This window comes from Hakea prostrata, chromosome 6 (genome assembly GCF_041222555.1).
Source record: "Hakea prostrata isolate BN-2017 chromosome 6, UWA_Hpros_2, whole genome shotgun sequence".
Taxonomy (NCBI): Eukaryota; Viridiplantae; Streptophyta; class Magnoliopsida; order Proteales; family Proteaceae; genus Hakea; species Hakea prostrata.
In genome coordinates this window covers 35322214-35342691 of record NC_142605.1, presented here as the reverse complement: position 1 = coordinate 35342691, position 20478 = coordinate 35322214, and the positions used below count along the sequence as shown (strand labels likewise).

The following is a 20478-nucleotide window of genomic DNA, read 5'->3' as shown; positions in this document are numbered from 1 at the left end:
ACACTCAAAAATTTTCTGGTTCCAATCTGAACCAACCGGAATTTATAGGCGATTTGGTTTCCGGTTCGTAAAACCATAATTACAGCTTATGTCCTCTTGAGTGCATGGCTTCCCGTTGGGACCTTCGAAACAAAGCTAATAGCAAGAAAAGTAAGTAGTTGCAGAGTTTTTCTTGTTCTGGAGAAGACAAGCCGTGAGCGGAGATGAGCAGAAAAGGAGGAGATGAGAAGAAAGCAAAGTGGCCAGTGATAAAGCCCAAACGAGATCTCCAGGTTACGCGCCTAAGAGAAACCAGTCTCTTCACGGTACGGACAACGAATTCCTAGAATTCCATTGTATTTGTTTAGACTTTTATTAGTAGAAAGGGCTGATAAAGAACTCGGGTAAGAATTTTAATGGTTTTGGAGGGAAATAATCTTCACTAGCCATCAACCGCAATGATGAGTTGATCACTATGTATTTTACCTACGAATCAAATCGGGAAGATACCCGTTTGAATAATTGAAATTCTTGTATAATTTACAGGGGCTCACAATTGTTGTTCCGTTTATCATTTCAGGTTCAGAATTTTTTCACATCCGCCGAATCAAAGGCGTTTGTTAAAGCTGCAGAGTCCATTGGTTTCCTCCACCAAGGAAGTCTCGGCCCGGCGAAAGGGGAAGCTTTCAGAGACAACGACCGTGTTTCTGTAAATGATCCCTTACTTGCAGAAACTATATGGGAGTCGGGTCTTCGAAATATCTTTTCCGATATTAAAATTCGGGGGAAAGTTGCGGTGGGTCTAAATCCAAATATCAGATTCTACAGGTAGCCATCAAATTCACGCTGAATTGATTCTTTTCTTTCCAACTAAATTAGAATTCACGCTGGAAGCAAATCGGGTGACTTGGAATGGCCCGTTTGGATTTTGTAAAATTGTGGAAGAGGCCTTTGGAACTAATTCAGTTCCCTACGCCAGTGACATTATGAATGATTTCCAAAACAAAAAGCCACAAGCTTGAGAGGGTGGGCAGTCCAAAGGTGTTGCAATGCATTTTTCATGTTTTGTTCTTTTCTTTCTACCGTTTAGACTGAGTTCTGAAAAATCCTTAACAAACGTGTGATTAAGATTTTTACTCATCCTTCTTTCCCATTTTTTATTTTCTTTTCTCATGTTGGTTGAACATGGACCAAAACATGTTCTAAGTTTTGGTATGTTAGGAACTAGGCAATATGTTTAACTCTCTATCCAGTGGTCAATGGTGTTTTGCTAATTTAATGAACATTGTTTGATGCATTATCAAGCTCAACAGTATTTATTGTTATGCTATCTAGATTGCATTGGACATCTGCAATGGCTAGATTTTTTGTCTTCTCACTATGAGAGACACCTCTTTTAGGCCTTTTGTGCAAGCATCTTCAAGGGTATCTCACCTCTATAAATAACATCCTAGACGTGCTTTATCCCCCCTACTTTCTCATTCACACATTCTCATACTCTCCCTGTTTTCCGTCATGTTTTGCTGTTTAAAGAATTATTCTGAGTTTTAGCCATTTGCAGATTTCTGATCTCTCAACAATACTACAATCTAAAAAATTGTTGTAAATATGGACTAAGAATAGTGAGAGATTAATTTTCCTAAATGAGTTAGCAGTTGTATTATAACGTTAATGCAGTGTAGGGGACCTTTGACATCAATTACAAACTTGGCAATCAAAACACTTGAAACAGTTGCAGACATGGTGTGCTGAGTCATGTCACTGGTCACTCTCTTTAAGTTTGTTATTGCCCCCTTGTGGTAAAATATGGGTTCTTTCCATTACCCTTGAGACATTTGGATAGTTGTTGCATCATTTATTGGGCCATGTGGATGCACTCACTGTGCTCAATCAACAAGAGAAACAGGGGACAAGATTCTTCTCAAAACAGAGAGTGCATGTGAACAAGGAAGAGTGACAAGATACCCCTTGGAAACACCTGTCCAAAAGGGCCTAAGAGGTGTATCTATTGAAGTGAAGAAACCAAATCTAGCCATTACCTTTGTCTGATGTAATATATATACAACACAATATAATTCCACAGACATTAGTGAAAACCATTGAATGTCGGAAGGAGAGCTAAATATGTTGTCCCAACTTATGACATGCTTTAGCTCATGATCAACCAGCAGAAAACCATGTCATGAAAATATTTTCTGACTTACATGAAGGAATTTTCTGTATGCAAGTCAAGTTGATAGCTGAAAATGAAACACACACAAAAACCTCCCCACACGATGACCTGCCGCTGCTTGCCACATGTATGTGTTTGAAAGTTAAAACTCTGAAGACCCCAGAAACAAGAGAGCATAGTGAGTCTTACTTTCATGAAATTCTACCCTCTTTGTTCCTGTTATTCTATATGGACCTTGCTTTATTCTCATCCGCTGCCAAATGAGGATCTTAAGATTTTCCATCACTTGGCTTTCCTGGAAGAAACAGCTGGGGAGGTGTCTTGAGTTCAAAACTTGTGGGAGACAACAAGCAAACCTTTTGAAAAAGTTAATTGGAATCTTCTTTTGCTTCAAATATAGATGCCCTTGAAAATGCTTTTCTCTTCATAAGTGGAACTAACTACTGGACTCTCAGGTACAATGTTGGCCAGCGCTTTGGGAAGCATATTGATGAAAGTGTTGATCTTGCCAGTGGCTCTCGAACTTATTATACACTATTAATATATCTCAGTGGGGGTGTAAGGCACAAAGGGAACAGCCACCTAGGCAGCAACCATGATTCTTCTGAGGATTCACTAATTGGAGGAGAGACTGTCTTTTATGATTCCAGACGAGGTGTTGTTGCTGAGGTAAATATTTTCTGCACTATTCCCATTAATTTATCATGCCTGCATAAGGACTGCACTCTGTCCATCCTTCAGTTTCCAGACAGCATCTTAGGGAATGATCTGCCTTCTAAAACTGATACATTATGTTTGAAGGTGGCTCCTGTTGAAGGGTTGGCACTACTTCACATTCATGGTGATAAGTGTATGCTGCATGAAGCCCGAAATGTTACAAAGGGCATCAAATATGTTTTTCGATCAGATGTAGCTTTTGCTTGACATATCTTGAGATTTGCAGCGAAGCAAGATAGGTTAGTCATTAGCTTTTAGTTTCTTTGACATCATATTTGATTCTTGTTTAATCTGGTAAGCACCAGCTGGTTAACTGTTCTATTTTTTGTTGTTGTTGTTGTGTGTGTTTTTTTTCTTCTTTTTCTTTCTATAAATACTTTTGGTTTGTTAAAGTCTCCTTTTGAGTGTGGGCACACAGCCAGCATGGCCATCAATGCTATTATCCTTCTGGTAAATGAGCTGGAAAAATCGATTATCTTAGGTTCACAAGAAGTAGCAGTGTTTACTGTTTGAACAACATTTGAAAGCCATGAAATTGACACATTTGTGTTATTGTGAACTATGAATTGGTTTGAGGCTTCAAGCTGCATCCATCATGAATCCTGTAGTTAAATTGTTTTGTACCATGGTGGCATCAAGACCAGATACCCAACAGGTTTGTTCTCTACGTTATAACTTTGAAGCACCCTCCCCCCTCTCTTTTTTTTTTTTTTTTTTTTTCTGTCTTCTCTCTTCCTCTCCTTCTGTACCAATCTCAAAGCTGCATATCCCAACCCTAAGGAAGACCCTTCTTATTTTTAGTGTCATCAAAACTGTAACATTGTTAAGGTAAAAGCAGAACTGCTATTGGACTTTCTTGTGAGAAATGTAAATACATTTTGTCATGAACAGTTGTAAGCTCCATAGAATGGTAAAAGTTGCACGCTGATCTGTATTAGTCAGTTGTGTCTGACATGGGATCTGAATAGCTGATTGTCCACAACTTGGCTATTGAGTTTAAGTTATTTAGTGGTGTCTTGAGTGCTGAATGAGGTGTAACCACACCATTTTGTAGGCATCACAAGGACTCTTCATGTTCCCCAGCATAACAAACACAGGAAACATGAACAGACACAAAAGTGACTGGTAATAGCAGCAAGCCAGTGAGTGAAATTTTATATTTTTGGGTTGGCCTGTGCAAAATGCATTAGCAGTAAGATAGTAGTGGTAAATAGACTTAATACAAGGGCTTGCTGACGTATGAGGAAAATAAGAGCATAAGTTTGTAATAACAACCAATGAAATCTCAATGCAGTCCAAATTTTGATGTTATGTGCAACACACTGAGCTTGCTCTCTGATGGTTTTCTATCCACTAGTATGGACTATGAAGTTCTAATTTTATCATTAATGAATTGCCCAAGAGCCTACAAGGAAGAAAGTTTATGGTTTGAAAATTTTTTGGTTGAGATTTTTCTTACTGTTATTTATTTTTCCTTTTCTCTCTTTTTTTTTTTTTTTGTTGGGGGGGGGGGGGGGGTGTTGTGGTGGGCACCTCATATGTGCATTTTGGAGTAATATCAGTGAGGCATTTGAACTCACAAACACACTGCTAATGAGGAGAAGAAGAATAACGTAGCTTGTACTCAAGAGACTGGATAGAGAAAGGGTAAAAAGTTGGCAAGTTGGATAGATTTAATCTTTGGGATACAGGAGATAGAAGTAATAGAAATGGGTGACCCTAGTAGTAAATAAAGACTTAAAGAATAATTAGATGTTAAAAGATTTGGTGATTTGTTTATATTCGTTACCATTGTATTGGACAAAGAGGTGGTCAATATATATTGATGTTCATGCACCTCAATTGGGATACTGGGAATGAAAAAGTATGTCACAATTTTGGAAATGCAAGGGTGGGTTATTGCAATGTTTTGTATGAGGGAAGATTAGGGCCTGATTTGAGACATGTTAGGAGAGACCATAGAGGCTATGAAGCTGTGCATGGAGGATATGGTTTTGGAGAAAGGATCAGTGATGCAGCTTCAGTTTTAGATTTTTTTTTCCATGGTTTACAATTTATCCATTGTAAACACATACTTTGAAAAGAAAGTGGAGAATTTAGTTACTTTCACAATTGGGCATTATGGTTGCCAAATAAATTTCTTTCCACCTTTATGTAAGGATTGTAAGGTTATATAGGGAGATAACCAAGCCACAAAATATAGATTAGTGGTTATTGATATGTGTCTCATGTTGAATTGTAAGAAAGGTGAGCTCATTTTGCATATGATAAATTAAGAAAGAGGTAGTATAGCTTAGGCCTTGTATCGAGTATGAACATGAATAAAGCTGATTGGAGTGCAAGGATCCATGTAGGTGTCTCCATTTAGTTGGGAAAAGACTGAGCTTTTTTGTTTCTGTTGTTGTTGTTGTTGGGCTGTAGCTGTGTGGGTCCCAAATGTCTAGCCAGGTTGTTATTTAGTCCTCATTTTATGTGTTTTTTTTAACTATTACATGTGTAGGCTTACTGATCCATGCTCTTTTAAATGTTTGTTACATTCATTTATTTTCTTTTTCTGAAGTTCTAATGATATTTAAGCATTCTTATATTGTGTTGTTCCTTTTGCCCTTTGACTCTGGATTTATCAAACTTATGTATCCTTGGAGAAGGGGCAGAAGCAAACTCTGACATCGAAGCCAACTGTCAACCATTGTTTGAAAACTCATCTATGGGGACCTCAGAGGTGATTATTGTGAAAGCAGGGTTAATATAATCCATTAGAGTTATGCTACCATACAAGCCCCTGTTCTATATTTTTTGGACTTGAGTGAAAAATGTCCTTTCTTTTCAGCAAGATTCAAGGCATCAGGGCCTTAAATTCTTTCCTTAGATATGGTTCTTCAATCAATAGAACTGGTATCTAATCATCATCCCATTGTGTTCCTTACAGTTGTTTAGATTCATAAGGCAACATATTAGGTTTGCCAATTCTAAAATGCTCTGTTAAGACACAAAGACACCAATAGGGAGGGGCATAAACCGTAAATGTAGAGTACAAGGGAGTTAATAGAGGATTAATTCCAAACATGGAAGTAATTTGTTAGGATTGTACTTAGGCTATATTAAGGGGAATAGAGCCACTGTGAAAGGGAGACTGAATTAGTGGTTTGTTTGGTATTCAGGTTGGGGGAAGTCTTGTGTAATTGGGTTGGTTGTTTATCAATTTCAGTGTTGAAAATCATTAAGCCATTTGCAGTCTTCTTCAAGCTTTGTTCACCTCTCTTTTTGCAGTTGCATGTGTGAGGTTGGGAGTGTGAGTTTGTGTGTGCCAAGGTATTCAGGTGAAGTCAAGTGCTGCGAAGAGATGATAACCAGAGTAGGGGGCTTCCATACATCAATTTCTGCGCTTGATTCAAGGGTCCTATCATGCTCCGCATATTCCTATGCTGTTCTGTTCTAACGAAATTCCATTAGTTGATTAAAACAGATATCTTTCAGGTAATGTGCACCTTTCATTGTCTAATTGAAACAGCAGATTACTGTTGTCGATTTATCAACATTGGGTGAACTGTGTCTCTAGTCTGGATAGGATTGGAATTTTGGTCAATCTAGAATCCAGCTGAGTCTGAAATAAGGGATCAATATTTGTACAATATTCAGCTCAATTGCTCTCTTAAAATAGCTCTAGAATTTCAAACTCTATATGTGAATATACCTGAATGTATCTAAAGCTTCCTTGTATCGTTATTCATAAATAGTTTTGGCATATTATTCTTTGTTAACTGGAAAGAAATAGACTGATGCTTTTTTAGTAAACTATCAAATTTCTGTGTATAGATGAAACTCTAATTGAAATTACACATTGTGGGGGGCAGTGATAATTCAACTTTCATTTCAACAAGAATCTAAAGCTGTTATACTTGCTGGTTGCTGCTCCCCAGTTAGTTAAAAGTAGCAGAGCTGATAGTGAGCAAAATATATTGGCAAGATAAAAGAGATAAGTGGTGGTTTTTCAAAATATAGGGAACATTGCCATTGGAGAATTATACAATATTTGAGGACTTTGGGAGTTGTGAGATCTTTTAACTGTCTGCATTCTGGAGAAGAGTAGAGAAGAGAAGAAACTGAGATTTTTGTTCCCAACTTATTGGTGTTTTTTAGGAGTTCTACTGAGAGTAGTAGCCTTCTTCCAGTCTGTGACGTCAAAGAGCTGAAGTTTATGAATACGCTGAAGACGGATGTAACCATGCCGAAGAGCTTTCCGGTATCGTCACACATTTATCCGCTGCTAGTTCTATCCAAAACCCTAATACTAATCCCAGTGTCTTCTTTGCCATAATTTGCCACTGGAACAGATGATGACTTTTCAAATCTGCTACTGTGACATAAGGAGATTGAACTCCAGGATGATAGGGAAGTGATGGGAAGGTGCAGGAAGGTGAACATAAATAGGTTTAAAATGGTTTTGAATGTGTGTCATTCTGCATAGGAGGAATCAATTAATCATCAAGGAATCGAATTCTATGTTTCGGCGAAATTGTTGTTGCAGGTGGGAGGAGTTGGAGGGGGAGCGATGGGGTTCAAACTGGAATTTTTTTAGACTTACTGCTTCTGAGTGGGAGATTGCTACTGCTTTTAAAGCACATCTAGAATCTTTATAAGATCAAAAGCTAATGCTTTGTATCCATTCTTCTAAATCAAGAGTGTTATTTTTAAGAAAGTAAAATTTAAAATAAAAATAAGGGTCGGTGAGTCAGTCCTTTTATGCTTAATTGGCCTTTAGGTAGTACAACATTTTCTTTTTCTTTTCGGATGTGGGGTGATTGATTTAATTACATCTATAAATAAAGGCAACCACATACAGGGATGTTTAACCTAAGATCAACAAAAGATATGTCATTTGAAGTTGAGTCATTAACATAACATCAAATCATTATTATTGTTACCACATTAACTGATATGGGTGGAGTTATGTGATGAAGAATTCATTGCCGAGCATGATCATCTTATTTTTAACAAAAAAAAAAAGGGAATATGTTGTATAAGTAAACATATTATCCAAATTAATGGAAAATTTGTTGTGCATAATATTACATAATTGTGAAGTATACATTTTTACTCTTGTTCTGTGTTTTTGCATAGTTAAAACTTCGCTAATGATACAAATCATTCCTGAAATCATAGATTCACTAGTTGAAGTCTGAATCCAAGATATTTATTACCTCTATATCGGAATATTTATTACCTCTATATCGGAGGTTATTATTATTGTGCCAGAAGCACATTCACATTAGAAAACCTAATTGAAATGATATGTTAGAGAATAAAATTGGACTGATAAGCGTACCGTGTACCATGTCATATGAGCTAGACATTTAGTTTTTTTTTTGGATAAGCAAGCTAAACATTTAGTCAAAGCATAGAAAACATTACTAAAAATAGATATTATTTTTTGCAAATGACAATACTTAGTTGGACAAAAGCTTTGCTAGGAAAGGAATGAAATTTATTTATTGAAAATTTAGAAGTATCAAATAATTTGTAATAATTTTTTTCTCTCATTGGAATAAAGATCTCATAATTTTAAATAGGGAAAATTTCAAAGATGGTCAGATTTTAAAAAATATTTAATTTTTTGAAAATAATTATCAAATTCCAAATTTTGCGATAATTTTTCCCGCCCGACTAATGTTCTACCATGAACTATCAAAATTACCCTCAAGTCTTTTATATTAAAACTTGTGAGAAGTGTTCACCAATTTCTCTAATCTCATGACAATTCTAGGGTCGATAACATCTTGTATTTGGTAGCCATCAATTCTCCTTTCATGGTTTGCAATGAAAGACTTGAGAGATTTGAATAATGGGCGACAAAATATTAATAGGATGGAAAAGATTAAAATTTGAGATTTGGTATTTATTTTCAAAAATAGAATCCATTTAAGTAAAATTTTTCTAAAAATATCTTACTGAGTAAATTTTTTTTTAAATATGACCATGTGATAAATTTTCCCTTTTAAATAAGTATTAGAAATAGCCTAAATTGCATAATGACACTTCTAAAATATCTTAAGAATATGGTCTCTTCCATAATTTAAAAAGAAAAAAAAATTACATATTTTATATTATTTAAAATTATCCTATATCTTTTCTTTTTTTTTCTTTCTATCATTATCAAACTAGTCACAAGGATTGAAGAGCAGAGAGAATTATCATGTATTACAATCCTAAATAAAAATTATAAGAAATTGCATGGAATAAGAATTGTAGAAGATTTGAATCCAGATTGAGGGCCCTTAAAACTAGAGATTGAAGTTTCAACTCGGGCCTTCCTTAAACTTATTAACTATACATAGAAGATCATCACCAATTACCGACAACTTTCCTTGTATATATTTTATAATTAGACGGAAAACTAAAATTTAAATTCCTTTTTTTTGTTCTTTTTCTTTTTATTATTTGGGTAACCTTAACTTGTAGGTAATTGGAAGGTCAAAATTATTCAAAAAAACACGACCCAAAAGGAATCTAAGGCCATTAACAGAAATGCCAAATGCACGTTAGGACAATACGTGCAGATCTCTCTGTCGGTGTGTATTAACCTTTCGTTCTCAGTTTTGTCCCAATCATATTAAGAAAATTCCAAAAAAAATAAATATGATTAGACATTGTTGAATGAAAGAGGAATTGGGCAATCGCGTAAAATCATTCTCTATAGGCTCTATTCTTGTAATTTAAGATATTTTTCATTCTCTTATAAATAAGATAAAAACATGACGATTTGAAAATGGGAGAGAACGATCTATAATCAACCACGAATCTCTTTCTCTTGTTCGGAAGCTAGAAATCCACTATAGCTGAGATCCCATCTTAGGCTTCTTCTTCGCTTTCTCTCTCTCTCTCTCTTCTGATACTTTGTTCATCAATTCTTCTCTCTCAGACCTAACTTTCAATCTCCAATGGGTGTTGCAACCAATGGATCTGCATCTGATAAGCCATTGAAGTTCCTGATCTATGGCAAAACCGGCTGGATTGGAGGTCTACTTGGTAAGCTCTGCCAAGCTCAGGGAATCGACTTCGCCTACGGCACAGGTCGACTTGAGAATCGACACACATTGGAGTCCGACATCGCCACCGTCCGGCCAACTCATGTCTTTAACGCTGCCGGCGTCACTGGTCGACCGAACGTCGATTGGTGCGAGTCTCACAAGGTGGAGACTATTCGCACCAATGTTGTTGGAACCCTAACCCTTTCGGATGTTTGCAGAGAGAAAGGTTTGATTTTGATTAATTATGCCACTGGTTGTATCTTCGAGTATGATAATGACCACCCGCTCGGCTCTGGGATCGGATTTAAGGAGGAGGATGTTCCCAATTTTACTGGATCCTTCTATTCCAAGACGAAAGCTATGGTGAGTTTCTCGATTCTTCAACTCTCTGGTTCTAGTTGAATGTGAGTTAGTTTGTGTTGATCTCGAATGTGTAATTTTAAGTTTTCCGATCCTGCTCCGTCCCTGTCTGGGAGTTACAGATCTTCACTTGATTACTTCTGCAATAATTCCGGTCTTTAGAGGTTTTGACTTTAGTAATCTACATTTTTGGTACCACGTGTTCATTTTTCGAAATTATTTTGATCCATGATTCATCCGCTGGAGCTTTGTCTCATGATATTAGTACAGGAATTATGAATCTTGAGTCTTAGTACAAGCATCGTAGTTATGACATATGTTTTCTCTGTTTCTCTGCTAATTAGAGTGCCAGGATGTATGATATATTCTGTTTAAAGTTGGATCTGTAAGTTAGCAAATTGCGCGTAGAAGCTTGGTTCATCAGAACTTCTCTAGCTATAAAGACGGCATCTTTTGATGTTGAAAATTTCTGGAGTTAAACAGACAATAAAAGGTACGAAAAAGAAACTGTACCTATAAAGATGTCATATTAAGCAACATAATGCTAGCTGGGAAATTAATTTCGCGGTCTCTTGTTGTTTAAATTGGGTCAATGAGCTGATCTGTCTCTTGATGTACCTTTTTATAGTTTAATGATTAGCAAAAAAAGAAGAACTATCTAACAGGTTTCTTATCAACATGATTCTGTATGTGAACATCTGATCTTCTGCCATGTTAAGTTGATAATCTCCTTTGGAATCACGTCTCTTTTTCAGTGCTTTTAAATGTTAATAGAATACTGCTATTCCTTATTAAAGAAGTCAAGAAATTTCATTCGTCTTGATCTGCATCTGGAAGGATTTTGATTGCCTATAGTGAAGCCTAGGGAAAATCACCTTGACATCCATGATTTTGACTAAATATACTCGCCCTGACATTAAAAATATGAGTACTGAGAACTGACTTTCTTTCATGAATCATACAGACTTTTTCTTTGCCGAAGGGGGCAGGGTTTAGATTATATAATGACTACCATTCACATTCACAGTCATATCTATCTAATATTCTCCCTAGTAAATGACCATGATCTGAAACTCTTATGTTACTCTCCATTTGATAAATTCTGTTTGACAAATAAGATGGAACCTGGACCATCGCATGGCTAGTTTGGTTTCGGGCTGTGGTTTCTAAAACAAGGCATACACCAATTCTCAAACCTTTCTAGAACAAACATGATTGAGTAGTTATATATTAATACCCAACCATTTTGAATTTGTTAGCCATATTACATGGAATGCAGCTGACAGGTGAGGTGCAATGTAACTCATAATTTCTTACGGTGGTTTGATTCATCTGAATGTTTCAGGTGGAAGATCTACTAAGGAACTATGAGAATGTCTGTACTCTTCGAGTCCGAATGCCTATCTCATCAGATTTATCCAACCCTCGCAACTTTATCACAAAGATCACCCGATATGAGAAGGTGGTCGACATTCCTAACTCAATGACAATCTTGGATGAACTCCTGCCCATCTCCATTGAAATGGCAAAGAGGAACCTTACTGGAATATATAACTTCACAAACCCTGGAGTTGTCAGCCACAATGAGATATTGGAGATGTACCGGGAATATATGGACCCAAATTTCACATGGAAAAACTTCACCCTGGAGGAGCAGGCAAAAGTTATTGTGGCCCCTCGGAGCAACAATGAACTGGATACAGCAAAGTTGAAACAGGAATTCCCAGAACTTCTATCCATCAAGGAGTCACTCATAAAGTATGTCTTCAAGCCAAATCAGAAGACTTCTGCCACTTGAAATTCTTAGTTGGATGCTTTATTTCCTCGGGCATTATAGATTCTTGCTGCTTTCTCCATTGGGGATCATATTGTGGAACACTTCTCTAGAAGTAGAAGAAAGTTCGCTAACTCCACTAGCCCCGGTTGTATGCTTGAATAGCTTTATTGTCATCCTTGATTGGTTGTACTTTTATTATTAATATGGCGATCAATAACACTACCAAAAAGTCGTAGAGTTTGTTTTTGTTTGTTTTGTTACCCTTTCATTGTAATTTATTTTTCATGGTGAAAGGAACTATAAGCATCAGGCACTTGTTATTTTCCACTTTTGGCAATTCAGTGGTTGTTGTCACTTTTGAAAGTTTTAGCAGGTGGTAAGAAATCTATTGGCAGTGTGGACTCCTGGAGTGGCTAATGAAAGCATGATCTTCCATGATTTTGAGTGCTATTACAACGTAGTTGAATCCAGGTATGATCTATTCCATTGGTTAGGTAGGGCTGGAAAAAGGATTCCATGGATTGCAGAAACAGCAACTGCTTTTTGCATAGTTTGTTGTTGAATTGTCTTGCTATTTAGCCCATCACGAACTCAGATGTTGTTTCATTTAGCTACATTTGGTGAGAAGCAAGGTGAATGAAGTTGGATGAAAATCCCTTTGTAAAACTACAGTAAAATGAAACGTATGTAGAAAGGAAAAAGGAGCTTTTTAATGGGGGTGTTTGGTTGCTATTTGCTAATGAAGTGAAGATTGATTGATTGTCGATTGAATTCCACATTTATCCAAATGTACTTTCCTACAGCTCAACTTGCTATCCATTTCTTCGTCATCATCGTACTCATCATATCTTTCTCCACAATTTCTTCTACAGGTGATGGATGGTCCATTATAAGATTTCCTCTCCGATGTTGCCAGACTAAGAATACATGATCACTCAAACTTGCATCTGAAGACAATGGCATCTTCCAGCCGTTCTGAAGCCCAAAGACTAGCACGGGCAAAGAGGGGGTGACCAACAAGGTAAATTTCTTGAGCTTTACAACTTCTTTTTTGGTAATTATTGAGCTTCACATCTGATGACCAAGTTAAACTAGAGAACTCCAAACTATTGTGACATCATCTTGACATACCGAAATTGCTTCAGTCCTGCGCATGCATTTAATGCATAGGACTTTTCATGCGGAATTTCGGATCAATTGAATATCAATGGTCAAGAGATTTCGATACGACAAGTCAAGTTGTGTTTGGCATGACAGTCCTGCGCATGATCTGAAGCAAAATCCAGCAATGTCGACGTACGTTATCGTTTTGGACACAGTGACGAGTCATGGAAATCCATAACACAACATTCTCCATGGTTGCTCAGTGAGGCATGAGACCATCTCTCTAGATCCAGATCCGAAAGAAATTACATGGATTGATTCTGCTTCAGCTATATTTAAATTGGCAAATTTCATTTCAGTTTTTCTATCTAATGGTTAAAATTTTACGCATCTACGCAGCGCCCATCGGACGATTGGATGAACTAGACGAGAGTGATGTGGGAAGTGCAAATCCTCTCTACCCAACTGCCTGTCCTCCCATCCCCCACCCTTACAAATAAGCCTACCTGTGTATCATGGGCAGGCTTGTGTAGTTGTGTTGGACCCACTATGAGGGTGAAAGTGGGGGGACAACTCAACTGGATGGAGAGGATCTAAATTCTAGACTCGTAATACAAAACAGCGAGGTCCGCCAGCGGAGGGAGCCCTCCGTGTTGGATATCTTTGTTTTTTCCCTTTTTCCTTCTTTGGTCCTCTATCTTGGCCCCCCCAAAAAAAAAAAAAAAAAAAAAAAAAAAAAAAAGGAGGAGGTCCACCATAATCACTCATGGACACTCATCTCTAGTTTTAAGGAATACCCAAAGGTTAAATTCTTAAAACTAACCAAGCCTTTTGCTCCATGCTGTGGAGAGCCTTTCGGCCCGTAGCTCCATGGGCTGGTGGACCTTGAAAAGCTTCTTATTAAACATACATGAAAAGAAAATATAGAGCGAAGGGAGAAGTTAGGGATTAAATTGTTGAAGGATAAGACGCTTGGTTCTGTGTCATGAATCACAATAAAGATCCAACAAAAAGAATTTTTGACTTTGGTTTTTTTGGTGGATCGAACAAGTCTATTCCATCTTTTTTCGCCTGCCATCGTTGTGTAATATTAAATAGATCATTTAGTGTTAAAAGTCTTACTTTGGATCGAACAAGTCTATTCCATCTTTTTTGGCCTGCTATCGTTGTGTAATATTAAATAGATTATTTAGTATGAAAAGTTTTCCTTTATGGCTAGAACTTTCTTCCTTTATGTGAACAGTGGAGGGTCGAGTCAGGTGACCAATGAAAATGGACCTGGACGAATTCTTCCCACCATTGAACTGACCAACACAACCCGTTCAAACAGGTTGACTCACTGTAACCCGGTCCGACTTATAACGAACTAGCCTTCCACTAGGCTATTATTCATTCAGGAAAGATGTGGTTTTGATCCTCTCTTTAGAAGATCTCTTCTAGTGTTACTCTAGGTGATTGAATCAGACAACTTATTGAATATTTATTGGGAGAGTCCAAATCACTTTGTGTACTTCTCTAACGTTTTTTTACCATACAATAAGTGTGAGATCTACTCCTATATTATAAAATAAACCAATAATTAGAGCTTCAGTTTTTTCCATTTGGACTCTAGCCCTGTTATGTGGTGAAGCGTCAATAGAGCACATAAAAACCCATTGTGAGAGCATTGGACCATCCATCACAAAGTTATCCAGTAGGGCCAAGGTTCTTGTAAGGGATGTGGTAGCATGCGAACTAAAGAGTTGGAGTTGATCCATATCTGTTGAACTGTGTATTTACAAGCTTGGCATGTTGTAGTCATTTTATAATCCCTTATGTTTTTAGTAGCAAAGTGGTTGTGGGTGTCATGTTTTCTGATGGTATATATGTAATTATCCCAATATATATATAAAGAAATAACAAATTACATATAAACCTCGTGAATTTACAATCAACTACATCCACTACCTTAAAAAAAATCATTTATAAATATCATCTTACTGGAATATTATCATTTAATAAATTTAATTTTATTATTTAAAGGTATTGGATATGGGAGCATGGCCACTCAAATAGAATCAGACTCGCTGAAGGCCTTAAGGTTGCTGGAACCAGAAGTTAACGAGCAAGGATCGATGGGAAGATTAGTTGTTGAAATTCAAAGTCTATATGCTTCTCAAGGCCATGTTAAATTTAGTCATGTGAAGCGTCAAAATAACAAGGCTGCTGATTGGTTGTCTAAGAGGCAGCTAATTGGAAGAGATGATCTGATCTTTTTCAATGATCCTCGCAGAAAATGACAGACATCCTTAGAGAGGATTGTCTCAAGAGTTGTGTTCTAGTTTGATTTGTTTTGTTTTTTTTGGGTCTTTTGATCCCATTTTGTAAAAAAAAAAAATAAAAAAAAAAATTAATATATTTAGTTTTTCTTCAAAAAAAAATCGACTGTTTTTTAAAAGAATAATAAAAAATACATATAACAAGCATGGACGTCAGCTAAGGACAACTTGTGGGACCCACTGGCATAAATATTCCAATCGTGGGACGGAGTTGTTTTCCAACACTTCGTCCTTTTCTGGGTAATGTTCATCCCATACGTTTGATCCACGAGAAAAGACTGGAAGGATAAGCACGTTAGCGGGTGTTTGTTGTTGAATGGTCGTAGGGAGTTGGGGAAAGAAGTTTTGTTACTTCTTACCGACATCGTGTGGACCCCAGCAGCATTTCATCGGCCAGTTAGCCCAAACGGGCCCCACCTAGACGTCACAAGATGGCATAGCTTACGTCTCACACCAATATGTCCCAACCCCAAAAAAGAATCAGGTGGCCCACCACACCTCATCATTAATTGTACGGTCTGGATCATCCTGAGTTGGGAAAAGAAATGCGTGGGACCAGGCGGCGGGTTAATGGTCCAAAACCAACCAAATGGGCCATCCATGTAGCATTTGGATGAGTTGGTATCTCTCTGGCTCTCTCACCTCTTCTGGTGGTGGAGGTGGATCTAGAAGTGGTGGTGGCCATGGTAGTGGATGTGGGGTCCACTCACCACATCCGTATTGTGATAAGAATTGCCTTCTTTCCATTCTATTTGTGTCTCTCCCTAAGCTCACAGTTAAAAGGTGAAAATAACGGTGTTTAGGTTTTTTTTTTTAATTTTTTTAATTTTATTTTGTATTCATCTACTTATTTATATTTATCACATGTTCTCAGCATATCACATCCCACAAACCGCTGACCACCCTACCTCCGTACATGTGGCCCACCAAACTTACCAGAGGCCCAGGCTGTAAGGGGGCCATCAAAAGATGGGCCCACTTGGAAAACCGTGGTGGATCAACTACCCAGATCCTCCTCGCCTTTCTTTTTCTATAGTCCAACTTCCAACTCATTCATTGGTCCACATGTGGCCTTAGAGTCCGACCCTCTCGAACTATCTCAAATGAAGCCCGTGTAGAAGATAGCTTGGCTGGGACCCAACTATGACGTAGCGCACGCGATCACATCTACTATTTCATCAGATATTATATTGATTAAGATTGGGCAATGAATGGTCCATCATCAATCCACTTGATAGAATCTGAAAGATGCTGAATGCACGGCCACGATCTTCCTTTTCATCTTTCCTGATTGTCTCAATTTCTAGAGGTGGTGGGGCCCCTTGAAAAAGCAGATCGGTTGGTGGTAATATAGAGTTTGAAGCATCTATCTAGAATTTGAAAATGAAATGTAAAATTGAGCTTGATATATTATTTAATTAAAAGATGATACAAGATTACAGGTAGAACCGTAGAACAAAGAGAAGAATTTCTAATTGAACCAATCCATTGTAAAACCCAGGAAATTAAACAGTTGTTAGACTACGACAAAATTCGAACTTAAAAAGAAGTAAAATTCCTAAATGGCGGGAAGAGGATGTATCTGTAAGAGTTTCTGCTGAGAAATAGTGGGACCCATTATCATCGGCATCAGGTTGTTTTGATCTCCAGAGAAGCAATAAACGGATATTCTGTTAGTCCACGTCTTCAAATCCACGTGTCCACTGCAGAGAGAACCGGTCCCCAGTGAAACAGCTAAGCAGCAAACGCGTGTTGGCATTGCCACCCCACAACCCCAGAGCCTTTCTTTCTCATCTCGATCGAACCACCCAAAAAGACATGGGGACCACCACGCGTCCCCACCTCGAGAGATGAAACGGAGTCAGTTGCGGGGCCACCAGCTCATTGGGCCTTGGGGCCCGCGCACGCCATCACGTGGATAGACAGATGTTGGGCCCACAATAAAACGATGCAACACGGTCCACGGAGCACCTTACCTTTTAACCTTTCTTTGACCCACGCCAACCGGAATTGGTAGGACCCAACCACCCCCCCACCCTCCGAGCCTAACTTGGCATCCTGGCCCCACCCCACACGTGCATGCTCTAAAGCACGTGCCAAACCCAACCCCTCTCACACTTCCCGACTTCTCCTTCTCCTTCTCCTTCTCCCCCTACCCTCCCTCATAGACTGGAAAAGAAGACCAGGGAGAAAAAAAAAAGGAAGTTGCAGAGAGCTAGGAGGATGAAGTCGTTAATGGCGGAAAGACCAAAGAGAGAGACTTTGAACTGGAGAACTAACGAAACTGGGGACGAAAAAATTAAAAAGGAAAATATGATGTTAATAAATCAAAAATAGTGACAACGACATCTTTCCTTCGCAGGTTGACGTTGTAAATTCTACTAATTCATGAGCGTTTGTCACCTGTTACTGCTTCGAAGATGGTGTTTGTTGAGGGGTAGAAGGTGTTTGTTGAGTAGTGGTAGGACGGTTCATGAATTGGAGCTCTTGTTTATCGTAGATTTCCAAAGAGAAGTCCCTAAGCATCTGGGTAGTTGTGTTAGAACTTGAACTTGGAACCATGGCTGAAGTCTTGGCCGCCTTGGCTTGCGTTGATGATGATACCCCAGAAGTTGAAGCGTTGTTGTTCGAGACCGGAACACTTTGTACCTCAACTAGAGGAGTAGGAGTAGCATGAGTTAAATTGATACCGGGCTGCATAGCAGAAACGAAAGACGAAATTGGCCTGGCAGAAATATTGATGAGTGGTGTTGCAGGTGGAAAAGCCCAGAGTTGTGGCTGATTAGAAGACCCAGCAATGGCAGTAGAAGGAGGTATCATCCAAAAAGCACCTGTAGCAACAGCAGCGTTGGAAGGTATAACTCTTCCTCCACTGCTCACTGCCCACATGGGCACAAGACCTTGTGGTGCCGCAGCAGCAACAGCGGTCGCACCAATGGGAGCGAGACCAGAAGACATGGAAACCCCATCGTTAACATCGTAGTACTCGCTGGTTGCAGCCCTTTTTCTTTTCTTCTTCGTCGTTTCGCCTTCTGGATTAGAAGACGATGTTGGGATCTTGAGAGTTCCCCCAACAGACATGGCTATGGCAGGAACAGTTCCAGTTCCTGTAGCAGCGATGATGGCGGGCTCTGCGTGTTCTAACAGCCACCGGATTGTTTCGCCGTCGGACTTATGACCGAGTTCTCTGGTCAGCTGAAAAATCCTGGCCGCACACGTCGCCGGCATCCGAATCCGCCGCCCTCGACCTTCAACCTTCGTGTGGCGGTCTTTCGTTGAAGCCCTTCTTCCTGGAGTCGTCACCGATCTCCTAACCTGCATAGGCATAGGCATAGGCATCTGCATCGCCACCGGTAAAACCCCAATGGGTGGGTGTTGCCTTTCCTCCAACTCAGGCTCTGTTTCTGCCGGCTCTTCTTTCAACGACACCAGCGGCCGCGGCGGCGGGGCAGCCACTGCCGGAGGTGGTTCTTGTGTTGGAGTCGCATCAGGGGCTGAAAATGATGGTTCCGATGTTTCAACTTCCGCCGGTGGATCAGAAGGTGAAATTCCGCCGCTGTCTTCATCTTCCTCTTCCTCTTCCTCTTCATTAATATCATCAACTGTTTCTTCGCCAGCTCCACCGCTCATTCTTGGATCAGCCGTTCTCTCATCGTCGTCTTCCACCGCCTGTCTCTGAGCCGACGCCATCCAACCCAACCGCACACGATACTCAAAACCGAGAAAAAGGAAAGAAGACCAACAAGAGACCCAGAAACAAGAAACACAATCTCTCTCCCTCTCTCTCTCTCTCTCTCTATATATATATATATATATTCCCACCAAACCGAGGTTCTGAACAATAGATGATTTCTATTATTAATTCTTTTTGTTGCGAGAGAAACTTGGAAGGAGATAAATGGGAGAGAAAGAGATGAAAACACTAGGGCTTTCTCTCATCTGTCAAACAAGGCAGAGGAAGAAGATTGTTTACGTGCACCAATCTACAAGCAGGGTCTTCAAAAGCCGCCCTCTTTTTTCCTGTTAATCTCCCTGTCTTCACCATCACGGACATACAGAAAAATTGAAATTCATCCATAGAATAACAATAAATAATGGAAAAAAAGCGGAAATCTAAAATATAAAAAAATAAGGGAGAACCTCTGTGAAATCCGTTTTTTACCCCTACAGGGTATAGATACCATCTTCTGCTACGATGTTAGAAACTTAGAACTCCCGTTCAGACAAATACGAAAATCTACGGTTATGCCCCCCGTCGCTTTAATAATGTCCCCACTTGATTAGGACAGGTGGATCCCACAAGTTAGGAAATTTCTGTTCCATTGGGTCAAAAGATGGCACACATTTGGGTAATAAGAAATCTAAATTTTCTATTTTTATTATTTTTTAATCTTAGAAAGAAAAAAGGAAAAAGAAAAGGGTTTCCTACCACGGCAGTGTGGGAAGAAAACACAAATATAGACCCCAAAATGGGGTTGATTAACTTAGTACTAACGTCTTGTAAGTTTTCACCACACATTAGCAGAGGCCCTAGTGGGTCCCAAATCTAATTTATTTTGTCAAAATTTGAAGTGGGCCCTTCTCTCAAGAGATGTACAGATCTCTCTACCTAAAGGAGTACAGGATCTCAATTCAATTAAGTGAACGAGAGTTCAAATCTCCTTAGCGTGTGTGGACTTTATCCTTTACATATAAAGTTCTCACTCTCGAAATGTACATAAGCCTATTCAAGCACCTCAATTCCTAACATAAATTGTTCTGAGATGATCATCAAAGGATGTAGATTTCTCTTTTAGGTTTATTGATCGATGTTAAACAAATTTTACCACGTTGACAATGCAATTTAAACCTTCTGAAATGATCATCCTTTTATCTTTTGTGAGATAACCATGCAAGCGATCCCATTGGCCCTACCATGAAACAAGGCCAATGATGTTGGTACTTCCACTAAAGCGATCGAGTCCCTCATTCTTGGTATCAAACTAGGACACCTGTTTCCATATAAAAAGGGTAGAGGAGCCA

General features: G+C 38.7%; 3 protein-coding genes across 3 annotated transcripts; 2 read left to right on the top strand and 1 right to left on the bottom strand.

Moving 5' to 3' along the window:
* Window positions 1–96: 96 nt before the first annotated feature.
* Window positions 97–6974, top strand: LOC149013643 (2-oxoglutarate (2OG) and Fe(II)-dependent oxygenase superfamily protein). The gene is made up of 5 exons (XM_089159688.1): window positions 97–305; window positions 560–807; window positions 2608–2821; window positions 2954–3108; window positions 6140–6974. The coding sequence occupies exons 1-4, from the start codon at window positions 204–206 to the stop codon at window positions 3074–3076; spliced, it is 687 nt and encodes a 228-aa protein (XP_089015814.1). The 5' UTR covers window positions 97–203; the 3' UTR covers window positions 3077–3108; window positions 6140–6974.
* Window positions 6975–9613: 2639 nt separating this feature from the next.
* Window positions 9614–12439, top strand: LOC149013642 (bifunctional dTDP-4-dehydrorhamnose 3,5-epimerase/dTDP-4-dehydrorhamnose reductase). The gene is made up of 2 exons (XM_089159800.1): window positions 9614–10260; window positions 11603–12439. The coding sequence occupies exons 1-2, from the start codon at window positions 9808–9810 to the stop codon at window positions 12053–12055; spliced, it is 906 nt and encodes a 301-aa protein (XP_089015926.1). The 5' UTR covers window positions 9614–9807; the 3' UTR covers window positions 12056–12439.
* Window positions 12440–16401: 3962 nt separating this feature from the next.
* Window positions 16402–19512, bottom strand: LOC149013641 (transcription factor TCP9-like). The gene has a single exon (XM_089159814.1). It carries the CDS (start codon window positions 19144–19146, stop codon window positions 17863–17865), a length of 1284 nt encoding a protein of 427 aa, XP_089015940.1. The 5' UTR covers window positions 19147–19512; the 3' UTR covers window positions 16402–17862.
* Between the last annotated feature and the right edge of the window lie 966 nt (window positions 19513–20478).